The sequence below is a fragment of the Dendropsophus ebraccatus genome, chromosome 6, assembly GCF_027789765.1.
Source record: "Dendropsophus ebraccatus isolate aDenEbr1 chromosome 6, aDenEbr1.pat, whole genome shotgun sequence".
Classification (NCBI taxonomy): domain Eukaryota; kingdom Metazoa; phylum Chordata; class Amphibia; order Anura; family Hylidae; genus Dendropsophus; species Dendropsophus ebraccatus.
In genome coordinates, this window is record NC_091459.1 from 104,554,592 (window position 1) to 104,578,886 (window position 24,295).

The 24,295-nt window shown below is 45.1% G+C and overlaps 1 protein-coding gene across 1 annotated transcript; it reads right to left on the reverse strand.

Annotated features, from left to right (window-relative positions):
• Window positions 1-1,411: 1,411 nt before the first annotated feature.
• Window positions 1,412-24,289, reverse strand: SCLY (selenocysteine lyase). The gene is made up of 13 exons (XM_069975512.1): window positions 24,199-24,289; window positions 21,002-21,079; window positions 20,804-20,916; window positions 17,072-17,172; window positions 16,202-16,367; window positions 15,345-15,472; window positions 7,337-7,501; window positions 6,981-7,087; window positions 6,568-6,604; window positions 5,633-5,716; window positions 5,167-5,266; window positions 3,697-3,772; window positions 1,412-2,113 (listed from the first exon to the last, which is right to left on the reverse strand). The coding sequence occupies exons 1-13, from the start codon at window positions 24,234-24,236 to the stop codon at window positions 1,936-1,938; spliced, it is 1,371 nt and encodes a 456-aa protein (XP_069831613.1). The 5' UTR covers window positions 24,237-24,289; the 3' UTR covers window positions 1,412-1,935.
• Window positions 24,290-24,295: the final 6 nt, after the last annotated feature.

The following is a 24,295-nucleotide window of genomic DNA, read 5'->3' on the forward strand; positions in this document are numbered from 1 at the left end:
GATGGGACACACTTCACAGCCTCCTATCTGCAGGAGAGGAAAGCTGAACTGAAGTATGGAGAGGCATGTCAGGTTTTTATCTTCACAGGTTTCCTGTCCTGTGGTGGGAGGTCTTCTTCAGTGGCGCTGTCAGGGTAAAATATGGTGATTGGTTCCCTTCAAACATGTTCAATTTTTTTTGCACATTATCATCAGGGGGCAGCCATATTGTTTGAGCTTTCTGAATAGCATATACAAATATACTATACAGTAAGCCCTCATGGACCTGTAAGACAACATGCTGGAGGAAACACTGTTTTCTAGGAATGCCTTTTGACCTGTGCAAAGTGCATTGTGAATGACCTGATCCCGAGCTACTGGAGAAAAGTGGGATATTGGTAGTTCAAAAATTTTTTTTTATAAAAAAAAAAAAGAAAAAAAAATCTGCTGTATTATTTCCAGTCTGACACAGTAGTCTCTGCTGCCACTAATGTCCATGTCAGAAACTGTCCAGAGCAGCAGTAAATCCCTATAAAAATCCTCTCCTGCTCTCCAGATCGCAAAGAAAAAACTTCCTGCACAGCATACTGCAGCTGATAAGTACTAGAAGACTTACAAATCTCTGGTACCAGTTGATAGAGTGATAAACTAGTGGTCCCATAACACACCTAACATTTATGACTTATCCAAAGGATAGGTCATAAATGTTAAAGGCTGGAATAGCTCTTTATGACCCATTCCACTCAATAAATATTAGCTTCATTATTGCACTGATTTACCAAAGGTCGACTTCTAAGTGTCAAAAATTAAATGCCGCAACGCTGATTAAAAAAATATTAACAAAATAATATAATAATAACAACAATCTAGCAGTCCTCTCTACTGGGGTGAGAGGGAGAGATTACAATTTATTGTTAAGATCCTGTCTTAAGGAAGAAGTTCGGCGAAATTTTTTATTAAAGTATTGTATTTTCCCCCCAAAAGTTATACAAATCACCAATATACACTTATTACGAGAAATGTTTATAAAGTGCTTTTTTTCCTGCACTTACTACTGCTTCAAGGCTTCACTTCCTGGATAACATGGTGATGTCACTTCCTGGATAACATGGTGATGTCACTTCCTGGATAACATGGTTGGTCAAAACCCAACTCCCAGAGCTGTGCGGGCTGTGGCTGCTGGAGAGGATGATGGCAGAGGGATGCTCAGTGTCCCTCCAGTGCCCTGTGTCCCTCAGTGTCCCTCAGTGTCCCCCTGCCATCATTCTCTCCAGCAGCCACAGCCCGCACAGCTCTGGGAGTCGGGTAGTGACATCACCATTTTATTCAAGAAGTGAAGCCTTGATGCAGTAGTAAGTGCAGGGAAAAAGCACTTTATAAGCATTTCCCGTAATAAGTGTATATTGGGTAATTTGTATAACTTTTGGAGGGCAATACAATACAGTAATAAAAAATTTCGCTGGACTTCTCCTTTAAGTTATCCTTTTTGCACAGTTTTGTTAGGAATCGCCCTTATTTTTGTTTCTGAGTTGTATCCCACGCCCCCTTTATTGTTTATGTAGCATTTCTTTTAAGCCATTCCTGTGGCCCCACTGCCATGGCCACACATACACCTGTATTAGCCTGGCCACCTTTCTCCCCAGCAGCAGAGGTGAATAGAATAGACATCCTATGCAGCTGTCCTGGGAACATAACTACAGTCAGTAAGGATGCCTTTTACACCCCAGTGCTGCTATTCAGAATGATTGATTAGAGGAGAAGGACGGCCTGGTATATGTTATCACAGCAGAACCACTGCAGATTTCAGCTAGTGAAGAGCTTAGTAGCCAGGATGGGTACTTATGCCTCTAATAGATGGTTTATGTTTAGATTTGTCAAGTAAGGTGGTGGGAATACACCTTTAGTCTTTCCATAGCATCACATAATCTCACTCTGGTCATGTACACAAACATTCTATCAGTTTGTCGGTTCTGTCTTCTTAGTGTCTTTACTTTCCAGCCTTCGTGCAGCTTGTTCAAGATCTTTAACAATCAAATCTACATCTTCTTTAGTAGTGTCTCGGCCCACACTCAAGCGAATGGCACCGCGTGCAGCATCAGGGGGCACGCCGCTACTCAGCAGCACGTGTGAGGGGCTGTGGGAGAAGTATTTCATTTTACACACATATAGAAAGGTAAGCACTTAAAAAGATAACAAACTCACTGTCTTACATTTCTCTACTTCCTGCTGCCCTACCAAATGTATGCAAGATTAGGCAACTGCTGTTTTCCATAGTATCCTTTGGAACTTGGGATGCTGTCTAATTTGTATGGAGATGTCTGGAGATCTCTTCAGGCTCGCTTATAACGTTCCCTAAACTTGTTTCCCCCTTCTGTTGTTTCCCTCGCTCTATCTCTGACGGTTCCTGCACTCTATATGTTTACTTGCAATCAGACATTGGCGTTGTTGCTGGCTCATCCTGTATTTCTAACTATGTACAATGGCTGGACCATGGAAAAATGAAGCACTTATGCCTGGTGTCAACCCAAGTTGTAGTCTGTAAGCTCCAACGAGCAGGTCTCGTTTATACTTTGTATTTTTATGTTATTTTTATTTATTCTAATTATTTAACTGTGTATTATGTACCTCTGTACTGTATGCATAGAAAAAAAGGGCTGCGGAATCTGTTGGCGCTATACAAATAAATGTTTTATTATTATTATTATTATTATTATCATTATTATATTGTGACTAGAAATAAGCAAACTTTGAGGGCGCTTGGGTTTGTCCGAACCTGAAGGTTCTGCATTTGATTATCTGTGGCTGAACAAGTTGGATGCAGCCCTGTGGTTGGAAAACATGGAAACAGCCATAGGCTCTATCCATCTTTTCCAGGACTCCCTTGGGCTGCATCCAAATTTTTCAGCCACCGGTGCAAGTGTTCAGGTTCGGACAAACCCAAGCATGCAAGGGGTTCGCTAATCTCTAACAGCGACACATCTTTTTTGCAATTCTATGGGGTTTGTCTAGGTCCCAGACACAGAGAAAGGGAGAGGAGCACACAGCAGCGACCTACTAATCAGTCAGGGTCTAAACACTCAGATTCTGACCGATAAAAACCTTTAACATGTCTCTCTGACAGCTTTTTTTTTTTTCTTTACTAAAAAGGTACTCTTAAAAATTCTCTGTATATAATCATAATAAATATATATATATATATATATATATATATATATATATATATATATATATAAAATTCATCGGACAACAGCCTGATTTCCTGGTGCAAGACTGTGGTTTGTTAATATGAGCGTTCGTGTACCATATTGCAACCTAGATTTACCAATCTACATGAAACAATAATAGCAACCAATCACAGCACTCAATGTACTAGAGCAATATAAGCAATGAAAGCTGAGCTGGGACTGCTATGGAAAATTAGACACATTTTGCCCCATGCTGATTGATAAATACGGATATATATATTACATCAATAATACAATTTTTTAAAAATCTTTCTAAGTGGTAGAGAGTTCTGAGAAACAATGGCCATTAGCTTTTCCCACTCATTGCTAGGGATCTATAGGACACAGCCCCAATACTATATATACACTGAACAATATCTGTACACTATAGTAAAGAACTTTAGAAAACTGACAGCGGGGTGTACATTCCATAGGACATACAGACCGCTATCAAAACATGAAAGATTGAATCTTTGTATATTATATTTTCTACCTGTCCCCTCTGTCTGAGTGACATGCTGCTCCAACACTTGCCAGAAGGTACTCACAGTGTGAAAGCCACTCACGGCCTGCAATGAAGAACAAAGGTTAAAGTAAAATTGTTTATAAAAAGACATAAAAGCATATCTGAGAATACTGAGATCTTAGCTGCTCAACCCTTTTAACTTTTCACTCTGCTTTCTACTAACAGTATACTAGTAGACTTATTTATATCAGTATATGATGCCTGTAAACAACCACCTGTTCAAGCATACCACTGGTTGTTTAAAAGGGTATTCTGGGGTTTTAAAATGATATGGAGCTGGGGCCCTAAAAGTAAAAACCTATACCTACCCCCTGTCCCTCAGAGTCCCTCTTCATCTAAGAGACCAGGGTTACAGGGGTATAGTAGAAGAGTCCAGAAAATGAGTAGCTGCAGAGTTATAAACCTCTGGCTGTTTTTCTCTTCTGTGTGCAGATTCCACTGATCTCCCCATCTCCTGCTTGTCTGAGCTGACACATGGAGAATGGCTGAATCTGCTACTCATCTGACACCCTATGGTGTGAGCTAGGTGAGAAGTCACATGTCACTGATCCATCACCTTCTGGACTTCATCATGGAAAAGGTGGGTGACATCATAATGAAGAATACAGGCTCAACCACGATGACAGACAACCCATAAATGGTACTTCAACTAAAGTATACTGTACACAAAGCATACCCAAACAGCCTACATATTATTCTCTGTCATAATGCTTCTTTAACAAGCATTTAACAACCACCTTTCATCCTAGACTCTCTTCACAATTACTGAAGTCCCGGTTGCACTGCCGAAACCATAGTTTTTTTCTGATCACAGCAGGTGTGGACATGAATGGCTGTGTTCCACGCTTCTTCTAGCATCTACATAAGCACAGTGGTAATGTGCATGCAGTGGTAGTGGCCATAATAGTACATCAAGGTGCTTTAACTTTATAACCTTGACATGCTATTGCATATAGTTGTGGTAAGGGGTTAAAGTAAACATACTATCAGAAACACCGCTTTTTTTTTTTTTTACATTACCTGATCAGCACGGAGATCCCAGTGGCGTGGTCCTTTTTCTAAAACTCTGCCTGGTTGCCACACTTGGTGCTGTTCTTTATCCACGCACCGGCCTGGCCCTGGTGTCCCCCAGTGTGACGATATCCCCTCTGCTCTGTGACGCAAGTCCATTCATTCTAATGGAGCTGCATCACAGAAGGGAGGGGATATCGTCACACTGGGGGGCACCGTGCCCACCCCCAGTGCATAGGGCCAGGCCGGTGCAAGGAAAAAAGAACAGAGCTGAGTGCAGGAACCAGGTGGAGTTTTAAAAACAGGACCACGACACCGGGATCACCACACTAACTTTGATAGGGTAATGTAAAAAATAAATAAATAAAGCAATGCACCTAATGGTCATCGATCAAAACATGAACAGGACTAAAAAAAAATGCTCACCAAGGACAGCAGGTTTAAGCAGTGACACGTTACAGGTATTCGGGAGACGCTCCGTGCCGGAAAAGTGAGAGTTAAACCGGATCTTATTGCCAAACGCAGTCTACAATACAGGAATACATCAAAAGGTCATATCCCATTCTAGCATTACTATAGGAACATAGCACTGTCATTGCCAGTTACAAAGCTACTAGATTAATATTATTACACATATTGTTCTGCTACCAGTTTAGCGTCACTTTGCTATCAGACATCTGACACACAGCCTGACCCAATAATAAATGAATAGGAAGTTTCTCCAAATTTTACAGAGAATAAATTGTTTTCTTGAAACTCTCATTTTTTTTTACTTTTCTTTCCTTCATTAGGGACTCAAAATAGATTACATATATATGTGTATATATAATTTCTGTACAACCATATGATAAAATTATTTTAACATTAGCCATGCTCTGGAAAACCTGCTTACTTGTAACCTTTCCTCCATATAGTCCCGAACACTTCTCATGTGATTCTCATAGGCGGCACAATGTAAGCTGACTAACTCAGCAGCCTGCAAGGTGAACAAGACATTGCTTCAATTCATAGAGACAAAGTCAATTAAGAAATCAAAGTCATGAAAAAACTTAAAGTGTCACTGTCATTTGAAAGAACTTTTCACATCTCATAGAGACATGTCAAAAGTTTTGACTGGTCCAGGTGGGAGTGTTCACACCTGTACCAATTGTGAGAGCGAGACAGGAGAGGACTGTGCCGCAGGGTGGTGCGCTCCCCGCTGTGTCAATGAAAGAATCAGGCTCCATAGACTAACAAGTGACACGGAGCTGAGAGGACCACGCTGAACACTCAAGAGTCAGACCGATCAAAACTTTTGTCATGTCTCTAGGACATATTAAAAGCTTTTTCAAACAGTGACACTTTAGGCCGGGTTTATATAAACTGAGCCCCAAAAAACAAGTTACAAAAAAAGGCATCCTATGCATTGAATACAGAGATTTGTGAATGTCTCAAACCTCACTACAGTTTACTTTTTATAAACTTTAATGTCACTGATGACAGAAGGTGTATATGTCCTTCCAACAGGAAAAACTATACAACTAAATCTCAAAATGTCCACTGCTTTATAGTGCCAGGACATAGGCTGTTATCAGAAGTATCTAGCACCGGCTTGTCTCCCTATCTAAATAAACATCCATGCTTGATGGAGCACAGCATTTATATTAGTGGGAAAGTTGGCACAATAAGTGATTAGCTTACAGATAAAAAAAAAACAAAAAACACATGATCCCCACAAGATCTGAGTCAGTTCTAGCGGCTGGATTCCCACCAATCAAAAATGTATTTCCTATGACAGTTTTATTGTAGGGCACATGCAATAAAATGTGACAGATAGGCTATACGCACCTTCCCAAGTCCTGCGATCATAGGTGTATTCTCTGTCCTGTAAAAATGGCAACATCTTTACAAATCAGCAATAATCCATAAAGTATCATCTAGATTTACAATAGTATCTAACTATGGATCCGTGTTACGATATTCTCTAAGCAATAATAAATACATGGTAATTCCTACATTTAGGTGGCCAGACATTACAAGCTGTTGATCTTTCTCTTTAGCTTTCTGCCTTTCAGACAGTTTACATTTGCATCAAAGATTTTATTTCTGTCTGCTATGTGGTGGATTGAAACACAAGGGATCCCACCAAGCCTTATAGCATAAGATTACACTATTTTGTCTGCAAAAAACAATAAAATCCTGAATAGAGCTCAGCTGCTGCAATTACATATATTTCCAAGTAAAGGTAAAGCATTGCTTACCCTGGCCTGTAATTACGCTCCTGTCCTCCTCCATATAACATTGGTAGTAAAGGAGTTTTGTGTCCAATTTCATTCACATACAAAGCCCCAATACGTGGCCCGTAAAACTGCATAAAACATAATAGACTGCATATAACGTATGACAATAACAAATGTATAAGGGAAACAGAAAAAAGGACACTATTCTGGTCAGACGACTGCAGCATTTAATTTTTTTTAAATTATGGATACCCCATTTATATGTCCAAACAGAAATGCAGTTTTCATATAATAGCAATACAGCAGCACTCCTCGGTGTATACTCCAAGGGGCTATAAGTCTGCTATTTGTTACAGAGTATGGCAACTTCTAACTACCTTGTGTCCTACAACGGTCAAATAGTCGACTCCCAACTCTTGAACATCCACAGTGATCTTCCCCAGAGCTTGTGCGGCATCTGTGTGTAAGAGAATGGATGGGAGACCCTGGGCTTCTCTCTGTTTAGAAATGGGGGCCAAGTGCTGCGATAGTTCACCAATAGGCTGTAAGGAAGAGTCAGCTAACAGTTACACAGAAATACACAAGAATAAAAAATTACATATGTAGAGAAAATATGGAGCATTTATAAAGACCAAAAGAATTATTCAATTTATAAAGTTAGAGCCAAGAATATAATAAATCTTAAGGAAACTTTGTTAAAGCTGGAAAATGGAATTAAGCGTCACTGGACGCAGGAAGCAGTGGAGACAGGATGCCTGGAGTAGGTCTTTATGCGTCGTGCTCACAATTTGCAATGGTCTATAAACTTAGAATTTCTAAAAGGTGTCATCTGTCTAACTCCCTATGTTATGTCTAGACAAGGCATCATGAAACATGTAATTACCAGAGATACTGAGTGCACACAGTTATCTTATGGGACAGCCTAATTTTCCCAATATTATGCCGATTTGGTCCCGCTGTTGCCCATGTGACCGGCACTATGACTGATTGCCACAGTGAATGCTCTGTAGACCACAGTAGTCGAGGTGAAAATTGCACCATTAGAGGGAGCAGCAGGACTGCAATGGCATCATATTGGTGGAATAAAGCCACTCTAGTAAAAGAAGTGTCAGTGCAGACATTGAAAATGAACTTACCACAAGATTAACTGAATAAAGATTTCCACACCGTTTCATCAGTGCTACAGCGCTACCTATGCCTTATATTGCTCGGGAATCGGGCAGCAGTATGGTACTGCTAGAATCTATCTGTGCCAATTAGATGGTAAGGAGATCTTTATTTAACCCCCTTCGCGTCAGTAACATGTATATATACGTTCCTACTGCACATACCCTGTGCAGTAGGAATGTATATATACGTTCCTACACTGACGAGGGCTTTCTGATGTGAGCAGGGGCGCTGCAGAGAGAGCGATCTCCCTCACATCAATGTCCAGGGCCTGGAGGTAATGAGAGTCAGCTGCGATCCAGCAGCTGAGTCTCATTAACCCCTTAAACGCCGCGATCTACAGCAATCCTGGCGTTTAAGATACTCAGTGACAGATCAAGCATCAAGTGATCGGAACCCCTGCAGCTAAGCTTCTTACCTCAGTCATGTCGGATCTGCGATCTATGTGTAGAGTCTGCTCTCAAGCAGGCTCTATACATAGATCGCAGATAACACTGATCTATGCTATGCTATGGCATAGCATAGACCAGTACATGCAATCTAATGATTGCATATTTTACTGTGAATAAAAGTATTAAAAAAAAGTGGAATAAAAAGGTTTTTAAAAATATATAAAAAAAAACCTTATAACCCCACCCCCAATAAAAGGAGGAGTTTTTACTCACCGAAAACTCTCTTTCTCGTAGTCTTCATTGGGGGACACAGACACCATGGGTACAGGCTGCTGCCACTAGGAGGCTGACACTAAGAAAAAACAAAGTGGGCTATACCCGCCCACTGGCACTGAGCTAATTCAGTAGTGAAAAAGCAGTAGGAGGAGCCGAATAAACAGAAAAAAACAGTCCACACTCAAAATCTGAAAACACAGGCCAACAGGCAACTATTAAACAGACAGAGGGTGGGTGCTGTGTCCCCCAATGAAGACTACGAGAAAGAGTTTACGGTGAGTAAAAACTCCTCCTTTCTCATGCGTCTTATTGGGGGACACAGACACCATGGGACGTCCAAAAGCAGTCCTTTGGGTGGGAAGAAACAGAGTGGAGCTAAGAAGAGGAAGAAGCTACTGCCGCCTGCAAGACCTTGCGGCCCAGACTCGCATCAGCCGATGCAAAGGTGTCCACACGGTAGAACCTCGAAAAGGTGTGCAGCGAGGACCATGTAGCGGCCTTGCAGATTTGAAGAGCTGAGGCCCCATGACGGATAGCCCAGGAAGCCCCAACCGAACGAGTCGAGTGAGCCGCAATCCGGAACGGGGGAGACTTACCCTTACTCCGGTAAGCCTGAGCGATGGCGGAGCGGACCCAGCGGGCAAGGGTCGCCTTAGACGCCGCTGACCCCTTCCGAGGACCCTCAGGGATGACAAAGAGGGAGTCCGAGTTCCGGAGAGACTTTGTCCTGGAGAGATAGATGCGCAGGGCGCGAACCACATGCAGATTGTGTAGAGTGCGCTCCCGCGGATGAGAGGGGGCCGGGCAGAAAGAAGGAAGAACAATCTCTTCGTTGAGGTGGAAGGGGGAAACCACCTTGGGCTGGAAGGAAGCCACGGGCCTAAGGACAGCCTTGTCCTGGTGCAAGACCAGCAGGGGAGGATGGCACGAAAGAGCTGCCAACTCCGAAATATGCCTGATAGACGTGACCGCCACCAGGAAAACCACCTTAAACGAAAGGATGGCCAAAGGCACATCCCGGAGGGGCTCAAACGGTGGAGTCTGCAGAGCATCCAGGACAAGGTTCAGATCCCACGGAGGAACTGGATGTCGATAAGGAGGCGCGACATGCGCCACCCCCTGGAGAAAAGTCCCGACTTGGGGAACTGACGCCAAGGGCCTTTGGAAAAAAAAACAAAGAGCGGAGACCTGGCCCTTAAGAGAGCTCAGGGATAAGCCGGAGTCCAGGCCTGCTTGGAGGAAGGCAAGGAGTCGCGCGAGAAAGAAAGAAAGTGGTGGTGCAGAACAGGCTTCACAATGACGGAGGAAGGCCCTCCAACAACGATAATAAATCTTTGCCGAAGCCGGCTTCCGGGCCCTAATCATGGTCCTGACGACCGCATCCGAGAAACCGCGTGATTTCAGAATCCAGGTTTCAATAGCCACGCCGTCAAACGTAGCGTGGCTAAACGCGGGTGGCAGAGCGGTCCTTGAGTTAGCAGATGTGGCCGGTCTGGGAGACGCCAGGGAACGTCGGCGGCGAGGTTCACGAGATCCGTGTACCAGGCGCGCCGCGGCCAGTCCGGGGCCACGAGGATTACCGGAACTCCTTCCGACCTGATCTTCCTCACCACCCGTGGCAGGAGCGAGAGAGGAGGAAAAATGTAAGGGAGGCTGAACTGATGCCAGGGAATCACCAAGGCGTCCGAGGCCAGAGCCAGAGGGTCCCGCGTCCGGCAGACGAACCTCGGCAGTCTGTGGTTGAAGCGAGACGCCATCAGATCCACATCCGGTGTCCCCCACCTGCGACAGATCTGGGAGAACACCTCGGGATGCAGGGCCCATTCCCCTGGATCCACTCGTGCACGACTCAGGTAGACGGCCATCCAATTGTCCACTCCCGAAATGTGAATAGCGGATAAGGCAAGCACGGTTTTCTCCGCCCAGGAGAGGATCAGCGCCACTTCCATCATGGCGGCCTTGCTGCGGGTCCCGTCTTGATGATTCACATATGCCACAGCGGTGGCATTGTCTGTCTGTACCTGAACGGGGAGACAGTGGAGTTCTGACTGCCAGTGCAGAAGGGAGAGACGAATCGCCCGCAGCTTGAGGATGTTGATGGGAAGGCAAGCTTCTCTGGGTGACCATGATCTGAACAGTCAGATCGTTCCAAACTCCTACCCAGCCCTGCAGGCTGGCATCGGTGGTTACAATCTACCAATGAATGGGCAGAAAGGAGCGACCCAGGGAGAGGCTCGGAGACCGCAGCCACCACTGAAGATCTCGACGAAGGCGAGCTGGCAGGTTCACCCGCTGATTCAGGGAGGGGAGCGACCTGTCCCACCGAGACAGCAGGAAGAGCTGCAGAGGACGTGAATGAAACTGGGCAAAAGGTATTGCCTCCATAGACGCCACCATCTTCCCCAGCACCCTCATACAGGAACGTATGGAAACTGGGCGGTGACCGCAAAGAGCTCTGATGTCGGACTGAAGGGACTGCAATTTGTCTTCCGGAAGGAAAACGCGGGCCTGCTGTGAATCCAAGCGCATTCCCAGAAAAACAATGGACTGGGAAGGGATTAGGGAGGACTTTGGGTGGTTGAGCAGCCAACCGAAACGTGAGAGCGTGTCTAGGGTGATTTGGAGGCTCTCTAAGTTCTGGTCCTCGGACGGGGCTTTGACGAGTATGTCGTCCAAGTAAGGGGTTACTGAGATTCCTCGAGCCCGAAGCAGAGCCATGACCGCTGCCATGGTCTTCGTGAACACCCGAGGAGCCGAAGCCAGGCCGAACGGGAGAGCCACGAACTGATAGAGCTCTGCCCCTACTGCAAAGCGCAGGAAACGCTGATTGCAGGGAAAAATCGGCACATGAAGATACGCGTCCTGAATATCCAGGGATGCGATCACAGAGCGCAAGGACTCCATCCGAAAATGAGACAGTCGGACATGACGATTTAGACGTTTGAGGTCCAAAATCGGCCGTACCGAACCGTCCTTTTTTGGGACCACGAAAAGATTCGAATAGAACCCGTGAAAACGTTGAAGAGGAGGAACGGGGACAATCACTCCCTTTGAGAGAAGTGAAAGGATGGCCTGGGAAAAAACGGCCGCCAGGGCAGGGGACCTGGGGGGACGAGAGAGGAAAAAACGATTGCGAGGGATGGAAACAAACTCGATCTTGTAACCTTGTGAGATTACTTCTCGCACCCAAGCATCCTGAACGTGAGAGAGCCAAACCTCCTGAAACAACAGAAGGCGGCCGCCTACCTGGGGAGAGCCGGGTGGCGGAAAACCTTCAAGAAGAGGCGGGCTTGGAGGTGCCCGGCTTAAAGGAGGCGCGGGAGGCGGCGGGTCGCGCCTGCCAGGAAGAACGGTTCTTGGAGAATCCAGACCTCTTGTTCTGAGGGACCGCGGATTTCCCGGAGCGAGCCGGCGGAAGCGACGGAAAGGAACGAAAGGAGCCTGGTCTGCGACAAAAATCCTGACGTTTAGGGCGCTGCTGGGGAAGATTGGTACTCTTCCCCCCCCGTGGCGTCAGAAATGATGTCATCCAGCCGTTTCCCGAAGAGACGGGAACCAGCAAAAGGGAGACTGGTGAGAGACCGTTTGGAAGCGTTGTCAGCCCACCATTCACGAAGCCACAGGGACTGGCGGATGGCTACAATATTGGCTGATGCAAAGGCCGAGCAGGCTGCAGCGTCCAGAGAAGCCGAGCAGAGGTACTGAGCCGCGTCCTGAATTTGTTGGGCGAGGTCAGCCAGGTCCTCGGCTGATGAGCCAGAAATAAGACCGTCCCTCAATTGTTTAGCCCACACCGAAATGGACTTAGACACCCAAGTGGAAGAGAGTGTGGGAAGGAGAGAGGAGCCGGAGGCCTCGAAAGCTGACCTAGCTAAAGACTGTCAGTGGACGCATTGTCCAGCGGAAGAGTAGTGACCTTGGTCAAGCAAGAAATCGGGGGATCCACCGAAGGCGGACCTGACCAGCGAGACACGAGGTCTTCAGGGAAAGGATAAAGAACCGACAAGTGTTTGGGTTTTGAAAAACGCTTGTCTGGGGTCTTCCAGAATTTGGAGAACAAGTCATCAAATTCCTTGTGACTGGGGAAAGTGCTACGGACACGGTGAGCGCTTTTATGAAAAAAGACCTCATCAGAAGGCGAGGTCCGGAGAATCCTTCAACTGGAAGGTATCTTGGACCGCGGCCACAAGGCTGTCCACCGTGGAAGCCATGGGGGAAGCATCTTCCGCGTCAGAGTTGGAAGTCAACTCCGAGCCCGACGGATCTCCAGGCGAACGGGACCGCCTGTTCGGAGAGACATGAATAGGAGCCAAACTGGTTCCAGGGGAGCCAGAGGAAGAGCGTGAAGAGGCACGACGAAGGCGCTTGCAGGAGCGGCTCCTGTCGGGGCGGATACTAGAGCCCGCCGGGTGAGAGTGGGCAGGCACAGAAGAAGCGGACAGGCCATCAAGAGCGGCTGCCACAGACTGAGAGAACTGAGCCATCTGTGACACTGACTGGCAGAGGAAACGTGCCCAGGCCGGGGCAGACTCCTCTGACTCTGGAGGGGGGTCCTGAGCAGGGGACAGAGACGAACTGGACTGCAAGGAACAAGCAGCGCAGAGAGGCTGAGAGTGACCAGAAGCAGATTTAGTGTTACAAGACATACAGAAATAGTAGGTAATAGAGGAAAGAGGAGGTTGCTGACGGCGTGTGGAATCAGATCTTGAGTCAGACATAATGAAGAAAATGAGAGGGCAATTGAAATCTACATATAACATATAATGAAAATTTTTTTAACTTGTGTGCTCCTTCAGGGCAGGCAGCTGCTGGAGGAGGAAGGTGTCACAACCAAGCAATACAAGCAGGCACCCAGTAGACTGTGAAGCAACCGAGCCTGCAGAGTAACAGAAGACACACAGTAGTCTGAGAAGCAGAAACAAAGGCAACAGGGAAAAAACAGCATAGATAGTCCCAGACAAGGGAGCTTACCAACGAATCAGAGGAAACCAGGTAGAAGAGAAAGGCAGCGGTCCGGACCGGCACAGGGCGGCTGCAGAGAACAGGAGGAGTCCGCAGGAGGAGAGAGGATGGGAGTTGTAGTCCCACTGCTGATGCCTCTGGCGCTGTGAGGAGGATGCTGTGCTGGAGGGTCCGCAAGGGATCACACAGCGTGCGGAGTGACATCAGCCGCTGGCCCGCGCAGATCCGAGGCCGCCCACTGGAAGTCGCGGGCCGCGGACCGGAAGTTGCGGGTCGTGCGCGGTCCATAGGAAAAGGGGGGCCCCTGGAACAGGAGAAACCAACATTCCGGTTCCCCCGGATGCGGAACTCCGGAGGGGGCAACCAAGTCTGCTGCACAGAAAAGGGCGCGAGGAGGGGCGCGGGAACGCTGAGAGGGTAAGAAGGCGGGCTGAGGACACTGCAGAGGGGGGAACCGAGCCCTCTGCTGCAGAGAGCCCAGCCAGGAAAGTCGCCCGGAATAGGCCATGGGAGGGGGCCTAGGGACCACAGAGGTGACGAACCCAGGGAGAGAGAGAGAGGGGAGACTAACTTACCCCGATGCCTTTAGATCTTCTGCCAGTACTGTGCCGCGCTGCCGCGCTCAACTTTGGGAGGCTGGGCAGGCAGGGGCTGGCGGAGCAGATCCGCATGAAGGAGCAACAGACAGCAGGGCTAGTCTGTGTCCTGGGCGCTGGGTCCGGCCGGTGGCAACCTAGGGTAAACAGCCCCTTTCCATTTAGGTTCTGTGCCCTGGTTGCATAAAGGGGGGATCAGGGTGAGTCTTTAGTGACCCACCGTGCCCCAACCTGTAGGAAGAGAAAAGCAAATAGTAATAACAAAAATATAAAAGAAAAATCAAGCAGAAACTGGTCTGGAGTAACCAGACCTGCGTCTGCCTCCTACTGACACTAAGCTAAACTGGATTAGCTCAGTGCCAGTGGGCGCGTATAGCCTGTTTTTTCTTAGTGGCAGCCTCCTAGTGGCAGCAGCCTATACCCATGGTGTCTGTGTCCCCCAATAAGACGCACGAGAAAGTTTAATATACCCCTTTGCCCATTATAAAAATAAAAATAAATATATTACATATCGTAGCATGCGGAATTGTCCGATCTATAACATTATTGTTCCCGCACGGTGAACGGAAAAAAAAAAAAAAAAAAAAACGCACCAGGATTGCTGATTTTATTAAATTATATAATCACAAAAAAATTAATAAAGAGCAATGAAAATGTTTCTGTTACAACAATATGATATTAATAAAAACTAGAGATCATGGCGCAAAAAATTACACCCCAACCAGCCCTGTAGGTGGAAAAATAAAAGTGCTATGGCTCTTAGAAGGCGGGGAGGAACATTGCATTAATTTGACCCGGACATACAGGCATCAAAGGGCTCTGTCTTGAAGGGGTTAATCTTGTGGTACATTCACTAATTAAATCAACAAAAATAAATGCCTGGTGTGCTGCTTTACAAGAAATAATACGAGCACAGGTGTTAAAAATAGACTGATACAATATTTTCTTTATATCTTTGGCTGATGCCTGTAGTCCTGTATATGCCCACTCACCATGATGACCCCTGTCTCATTATTTGCCAACATGATTGAAACTAGACAAGTATTTGGACGAAGAGCTGCGACAACGTCATCAACCTCCACACGCCCTGTGGTAGTGGACACTGGAACAAAGGTGACCTCTGGATGAAATAAAATATAAATTGTAAATGTATAATAAGATATAAAAAGTAACAAGGTAACATAAACCAAAGTGCACAGCTATGATTCTGATACCATAGAACTACATCAACAGTAACATAATATAGCAAATGCCAAGATATTTACTAAGGGCAAATGGTTTCTATTCCTGTTGGCGCAGAATATACACATTACGTAATTTTAAGAATGAGCAATCCAGGTCCTCTTAGGGAGCCTTCACACCTAGCGACTCGCAGCGTAAATTACGCTGCGAGTCTGTCAGGTCCTTGCAGATCACTTTCACTACATACACGCAGCTGTCTGAACGACCGCTGCGTGTATGTAATTCTGCCGGCCCCTTAACCCCTTCAGCTCCCACCCGGCTCCTGCTCCGCTCACACTATGTATACATTACCTCTCCTCGCTGCACGGGTCCCGGCGTACTGCTCTTCCGCCCGGCCAAACAGTGGCTGCGGCTGGGCATCACATTGATTGGCCGGGCGGGAGAGCTGTACGCCGGGACCCCGTGCAGCGAGGACAGGTAATGTATACAGAGTGGAAGCGGAGAGGGAGCCGGGCGGCAGCATTACATACACGTAGCGGTCGTTCAGACCACTGCGTGTATGTAGTGAAAGTGATCTGCCAGGACCTACCCGACTTGCAGCGTAATTTACGATGCGAGTCGCTAGGTGTGAAGACACCCTTAGACTGATAAACACGAGAAGGCTTACCAGCTCTATGTGCTGTTTGCAGGTGTTTAAGAGGCAGAGCTATAGAGTCGTGCTCCACATTAGAGGTAATAATATGTGGTAATGCATTCTTCAGGGGGCTGCTTTCTTCTTTCTTGATGCCAACATTGAAGTACTCCACAGCCGAAAACAATACCATGTTGTTGGCCTGAAAGAGAAAAGTTTACATTAGGTCCTGTACACATTACGTGTCCTTCTGGTAAAAAAAAAAAGGTATGAACTATTTTTATAATTATTATTATAACATGAAAGCTTATAGGTAATGGATGCCACTGTATAGAATCTGTCATAGACCTCTGTTGGAGGTATATGATTTTTTTTTTTTTACATGGTTTCACCACTAAAAAACACAATAACCACATCTCTATACTTCCTCCTGTAGCTATATGAGGTTTTGCTTATGTGGGAGGAAAAAAAAACGTTTTTTTGTATTTAACAAAAAAATTCACAGAATTTTCTTATTAATGTGTTATCAGTAAATTATAAGTTAACAAAACATCAGGGGGCCTATTTGAGCAGGACAATTTGTAGTTTTTATTGGTACCATTTTGGGGTGCACTGCAATTTTTTTCCCTTTTTAGGAGAGGGATGAACAAAAAAACTCTGCTTTTTACTAAGACGGATAAAACCACAATGTTATAGTTGTATATAATTATGTGGACTTTTTCCCCATAATAAAGCATTTTCTAAGGGAAAAGGGCTGTACTTTTTTTTTTTTTCATCTGAGCATTTTATATAGCTTTTTTTTTAATTTTTTAGTCCCACATCTGGACTTGTGATCGCCCGGGTTGATTTTACAATAGAATATATTCTTCTTTCTGGTCCTTTTTACTGAACGGCCAATAGACTCACTTCAGTGCCTCCAGAAGTAAAGATGATGTCTTCTGGCATTCCTCCTATCATCCTGGCCATGTTCGCCCGCGCTGTGTCTATTAGTTGTTTGGCCTTGCATCCTGCAAAAAAAGACACACATCAGTCATAACATCAAGGCCGTGTTCCCACTTTGCGGTGGCCACATGCAGCCAAACCTAAACATTGTACATACTATGAACAACTTTCATGCCAAAAGTTTTTTTTCGTTTTTTTTTTATGGAAGTGGCTTCTTTTAGGAGGATAATGTACCCAGCCACACTGCAAAAATTGTTAAAGAACATGACAAAAACTTCAAGGTAGATGAGAGAGCATCTGTAGGGATGTGCTGAAAAAGTCTGGCAGCCCCTTAGAGGACAAATGGAGAGCGTGGCTGTGGTGGGCATGCAGGTATGGCGAGTACTCCATTCATTGTGTTATTGGGACAAGTGGGGGTCCTAGCAGTCAGACCCCCAGCGACCAGCTTGTTATCCCCTATTGTATGGTAGGAAACATTAAGCTGAGATGGAAATACCACTTTAAAGGATGTTACTAATGTCTTGGTGCTAGATACCAAAACACACATTCACAGATCTGTGAGATGGGGGGGGGGGGGGGGGGCATGCTTCATCAGCATAGTAAAAAATACACACACACACACATTACTTATTTGGTTATTCCCATAATGAAAAGTTCTTTATCCCTGCAGCAATAAATGGAAGCAGCAGTCAGCTAACTGGAAGCATTTACAATGCTGTACATGTGTACCAAAGCTGTAGACAATCACTAACTACTTTAACAGAATTACTTTTTAAACTTTAAACACCTCCACTTGGTGGACTACACATGTAGCAAATGTTACTGTAGATGACGAGCCATGTTAATGTGATAGGCCTAAACACAAGGCCTATGGCCCGCATTAACAATGCATTAGCGTTACAGATAAAAAGAACAGCACGGAACGGACTGAAAGGCAATGATGCTTGCTTCATCTATATTCATGATTTTCTGCTTTATTTTATTCTTTCACATGATTAACTTTGCTCTTCTCTCTTTCATGTAATTCAATTAAACTACACCTGTGGTTACCAATGATTTTTATAAACCCGTATGATTAAAGGGAACCAATCAGCCCGTTTTGGCTGATATGGTTCCCTGCATCGCTGTATAAAGCTGCCGCTCAGCCTGCGGGACACAGTGTCCACGGCTGCAGCAGCAGCAGCTTTATCATGGAAAAAAACAGTTTAATAGCCCGGCCGTGTGAGAGGCAGAGGCGGGGAGGTAGTCATCTGGGCAGCTCCCCGACATGTCTAGTCACCGATCTCTGCCTGTCAGCACACTTGGAGGGGATGATTGACAGGTAGAGAGGTCCATTACTGGCCTCTCTGCCTGTCAATCATCCCCTCCGAGCGACACTACGTCCCGCAAGCCGAGTAGCAGCTTTATCCAGCGATTCAGGAAACCATATCAACCAAAACAGGCTGATTGGTTCCCTTTAACTCTTTAGTGTGGTGACAAGGTGAACCCCTTAGAATTCTCTCCAGGGTGAACAAATATTTCTCGCTTTCTCCCTTTTAGGGGTGGGGCCAGGGCTAAGCTGTAAGCCTGAAGTACACATAGCCAATCATAGCACATATCCCTCCCTGCTATGTCATAACACAGTGCCACAAAAAGTGCACCGTAATGAACAATCTGTACTGTGCTACTGGATGATATACTGTACACTAAAAATTATGAGCATAAATATCCATAAAATAATCCACTTTATTAAAACAAAATCATCAATACATGTTAAAAAACAAGGGATTTAACAATGTCAAAAATGCAGCATAATATGCAGTATAATGAATTACGCAGTAACTGGTTCTCTCAGATGCTTTCCTGTGCATAATAAGCCCGGCTATTACTTCTTGTGTTATGTCCTGATCTAGCTGTTACTAGAGACAAAAATTCTCCTTGCAGAGAAGCAAGAAATCTTAAAGTGACACTGTCACCCCCTTTTTACATTTTGACTTCTCTGTTCAGGTGTAAAGGGTAAATTTTGCAGTTTTCATACCTTATTTTTTATTGTATTTTTTATTGTGGTACAAAGGAAGAAAACCAGCTTACCCCCTCCACTGAGCTTCCCAGCAAGGGCTCGCACTCCAACAGGTGTTCATAGTAGATGCAGCAAAATGATGAGTCCAGCTCCCGGCAAGGTGGGATGATATGCGCTTTATTGAAACCTTCCGTCACCGTACACACATAATGGCATGCCCCCAACAGAGAAGCGGTCTAGAAGCTGAAACGCGTAGGCTTCTCTGTAGGGGGCATGCCATTATGTGTGTACGGTGGTTTCAATAAAGCGCATATCATCCCACCTTGCCGGGAGCTGGACTCATCATTTTGCTGCTTATTTTTTATTATCTGTCATGGTACTTGTTCCAGTAAAAAGTGATCTTTTATCATCTGCGGACTGAGTTACCTGGGCCGGGCTTCACGGGCTGCCCCGCGATGTCATTGCGCACATAGGCCCCGCCCCCCTTAACAGCCGTTGGTATGCAATTACATCACGGGGCGGGGCCTATGGTGGCGGTGTGGGTGGGGCTACGTGGCGCTTCGGCTGTGAAGCCCCGCCCAGGTAACACAGTCTGCAGATGATAAAAGATCACTTTTTTCTGGAACAAGCACCATGACTTACGATATAAAATAAGGTATGAAAACCCTTTACACCTGTGTAGAGAAGTTATAATGCAAAAAGGGGGTGACAGTGTTACTTTAATGGCCAAGGCTTTAGAGCTCTCTTTGTAGTCATTTTCAGTTATAGAGTTGATTTACAAATACCTTATGCATCACACTGGCTATTAATAGAGCAAAGTTGTTTTGAAATGACAGAGCTCAATTAAAGAAAACAGATGAAAAGTATCTGTGAGTAAACTCCAAAGCCAAAGTGACAACTGGCATGCCGACCAACATTCCTTATAAGATGTTTTCTGAAATAAGTCAAGGCCAATGGAGGACCCAGGGCAATAACCATAGAGTATATAGACAGCGCTAAACAACACCCAGATCAGCAAACATGACAGACTCAAATGTTGGCTGCCTTGGCCCAATCATTGCATAATTTTTTCCTATGATTTGTTGTTAGGGCCACAAGCTAGTTATAGTTAAATTAAATTAGCATATCCCCTATTCCTGCTGTTTTAATGATGCTCGATTTCTGCAGACATCTTTACACAGGTTATTCCCAATCACTGGCTAAAATGGATCACTTTCGCTACCAATGAACGAATGAGTGTCAAAAAGCGCTAAACAGGGAATGGACATCTTCAGAAGAGTGGGTAAGGATTGCTTTCTTTTTTTAAGCCAGCCCAAGCCCTTAAAAATATTTTCATAGTTCTGGACAACACCTTGAAAAGGGTTTATCTAGGATTAGAAGAACATAGTTGGCGCTTCTAAAAAATGCTCCACATATTCACTGAGCTGCAATACCACACACATTGGATGGTGCAGTTTCTGGAAAAAAAGCTGAATCTTGGATAACCCCTTTAACATATCAGGACGAATTTCTTTTTACTAATACTAGGACAGTGTAACCTTAAAAATTTGCACCAAAAGTTTGGACAAAAAGATCATTATTAGCCAGTTACTTATTAGTGCACCAGAATTTAAATGTATTTGCCGTAATAAACATGCTGCATTATTCCCTGGTGTTCACTTTGTCATTATGGTCGCCGTCACCTATAAAAACCTTACCTGCACTGTAACTGCTGCTGGGATTCCCCCAAGCCTTCTGCAGGGCCTCGGTGACAGCTTCCACCACTTCTGCAGCAGGAGGAGTAGTTGCATTGTAGTCTAAGTAGACCTTACTGTCCAAACAGTAGTTTACAATAGGTCAGTTACGAAGTGTGGAAAGACAGCATTTCATATTGACATGATGCTTGTGTAGCTCACCCATTAGCTTGCGTCTCTCCCTTTTCCAGCCCTTCCTTCTCTTTTCCTGTAGTGTAATTTGCTGCCATGTGTGGAAAGCTGAAAAGCAAGAAGTATAATAATAATTAATATTATTATTATTACTAATATGTGGAAGACAGTTGCATACTACGGAGGCAGGTGAGATTTTAAGAAATCTTATTCACATTGTGCAGAAAAAAAAATACATAGGAATTGACCTGCAGTGAAAATTTTTAATTCACAGAATATCAATTGTTGCAGATGCTGCAGATTTATCCCCCCCCCCCCCTCCAATGGCTTCTATAGGGAGGGCAAAATCCACAATAAATGCTAGGAATTGTGGATTAAGCAATATCTAAGAATCTACAGCAAAATCTCATGTTGCAGTTTTTTTTATTGGGAACTGTCTGTAGGAGGTTCCCACTGTAAGTGTATTAAACCTGTGAGAAAAAGATTGTGAGTTGGGAGGTGAAGCCAATCACTTCTCCTGGCTCTATGTAATGTCGGGGTCTCAACAGAGAAAAACACACCGATCACAACTTTTGACTAGAAATAAGCGAACCTTAAACATCCTTTGGTGCAGATTTACCAGCAGAAGTGCAACGGATTTTCCACTGTGAAGAATCTGCAGCATTTTTGTCCCATGTGAAGGTACCCCAATACTCAAAGTAACCGGACATGGCATCAGTTACTATAATGACTGTTCTTGCTCAGTACAATTAAATTTTCTTTGTCGTTATTAAAAAAAAAAAAAAAAAATGTCAGAGAGACATAACAAAAGTCTGTGATCCAACAGCACTGAGGAACAAGGTTCAGAGACTGGCAGTGGAGCATAAGAGATACACGCTGGAGTGTAGGTTATCCTGAGAACCAACCAAGTAACATAAAGCAAGGAGGAGTCCAACAGCATCCAAGTTCAGTCTGAGATCTTCAGTTTATTGCAAATCCATGAGCAGACGAGCAACGTTTCAACCTCAGAGGGTCTTTATCACGCATGCTTCATAAAGACCCTCTCAGGTCAAAATGTCAATTGTCTGCTCATGGATTTGCAATAAATTGAATTATCTCTGACTGAACTTGGATGCTGTTTGACTTCTCCTTGCTTTATGTCAGAAGGACATGTGATAAGTTTTGACCAATTTGGGTATGAGTGTGATGACTGCGACCAATCAGGAGAATGAGCCAGTAGTAGACTACACTACCGATCAACAAAACACTACTTAAAGGGGTTATCCAGTGCTACAAAACCATGGCCACTTTCCCCCTACTGTTGTCTCCAGATTGGGTGGGGTTTTGAAACTCAGTTCCATTGAAGTAAATGGAGCTTAATTGCAAACCGCACCTGAACTGGAGACAACAGTAGGGGGAAAAGTGGCCATGTTTTTGTAGCGCTGGATAACCCCTTTAAAAGGGTACTTTCAGTCATTTTCAGTGTATGGCCAGGGAGGGGGTGGATATAGAAGCCGCCGGTTACTCACCTCCCCGGTTCCAGTGCTAGGTCATGGATCGCGCCGCCCCGTTCTCCCGTCCGGCTGCCGCTGCCTGGTCTGAGCTGCGGATTGAGAAGTGACGTCTCAAGGCAGCTCAGCCATTCAGCGGTCGTAGCGGAGTCCTGCCTCGCCCGCTAAATGGCTGAAACCTGGGAGGTAAGTGACCGGCGGCTTCTATATCCACCCCCTCCCGGCCGTACACTATAAATTACCCCAGCCCAGAGTACCTCTTTAATAGGAGAAACTGCATCATGCAACAAAAAATATGGCGATGTGCACCCTATTCTAGAAGGACACACCACAGTTCACAATGTAAATCATATAATTTTTTTGAGTGCACATTCTCAATATGTCAGAATAAGTGACATTTGACTCCATTGTATTTAAGGGATTGTCCAGGCTTTAAAACATTACCACTTTCTACTAGAAACAACACCTTTCCTGTCCTCAGTTTCAGCAGTTTTGCAGCTCCATTCCATTGAAGTGATTGGAGCTGAATTGTAATACCACACACAACCTGAGGACAGGGGTGGTGCTTTGTTGCAAGAAAGTAGTTGTGCTTCTAGTAATCCTGGACAATCCCTTTAAAGGGAATGTACCATCAGGCCCGAGCTGAAGCACTGGAGGCGGGAGAACCCACCCCCAGTGAGAGGAACCCCCCGCCCCTCTATGATACGACTACATTCATTCTAAAGGAGCTGTGTCATAGAGGGGTGGGGGTTTCCTCCCACTGGGGGTGGGTTGTCCCGCCTCCAGCGCGTCAGCTCGGGCCTGATGGTACATTCACTTTAAGAATGTGCGATTAGAAAAGCACTAGCTGCTGTTAAATACGACCGAGTGGTTATTTGACAGAAACCCGGGGCTCCCCTGCACTGTGTGAACGCAGGCCCTATTCCACTGGACGATTATCATTTGCATAATCGTTAATGATTAACGATCTCTAACGACCGATATTGAGAAAGACCTGAGGACGTTCACTCATTTCCATGGAACGATAGTCGTTACTTATGATCGTAATTGCGATAATTTTTTCTTCGCTATTGCGTTCGTATCTATTGCGAACGACCGAGCAACGTCTTATTCAATGAGAACAATTTGCGAACGAGCAACGATAAAAATAGGTCCAGGTCTTATAAAGCGATCAACGATTTCTCGTTCGGTCGTTAATCGCTAACTGCAATTCAACCGAACGATTATCGTTTAGATTCGAACGATTTAACCATAATCTGAACGATAATCGTCCAGTGGAATAAGGCCCTTAGAATCTGAGCCTGTTTCATACAAAGATATAACTACACCTGCCATAAGCAGTCGGGTTCAGAGATAACTCAGATCCCAGCCGTGTAACCTCTTAGATGTCTCCTTATCTCTACCTACAGTATAATCTAAACTGGATTAGCTATATCCATAAGGCAACATGTCACATAGAAAATATCTGTGATCATCAGGTTTATTACAGAGGATAAATAGCCAAATTGTAAAGAAGTCACAAACAGGCGTCCCAATGTGTAAGAAGGAGATGGAGCACAGCAGTTTGCTTTCCAGCTGTTACAAATCTGATTCCCATTATCACTTTGACAACCTCAGAGCTGGGCACACTGGTTTACATTGTACCTGAGCACTAGCAGTGTATAGCTGCCATATACATGTGATAGTGATCTCAGCTGTTCAATACATAGTCCACAGGTCAGTGACTACTCTACTCACATGTGTGCGAGCGCAGGGAGCCCGGATGAGACAACCATAGAGCGCACTGCTGCGTACAGAGCGTCTGACCACCATAGAGTGCAGGGGAAAGAGCGTC

Coding starts and splice junctions, on each gene's coding strand:
- SCLY (XM_069975512.1), bottom strand. CDS start 24,236: ATGGTTGTCTCATCCGGGCTCCCTGCGCTCGCACACAT. Junction 20,917..21,001: donor GGAGAGACGCAAGCTAATGG/GTGAGCTACACA, acceptor CTGTTTGGACAG/TAAGGTCTACTTAGACTACA. Junction 15,473..16,201: donor GCAAACAGCACATAGAGCTG/GTAAGCCTTCTC, acceptor TATTTCATCCAG/AGGTCACCTTTGTTCCAGTG.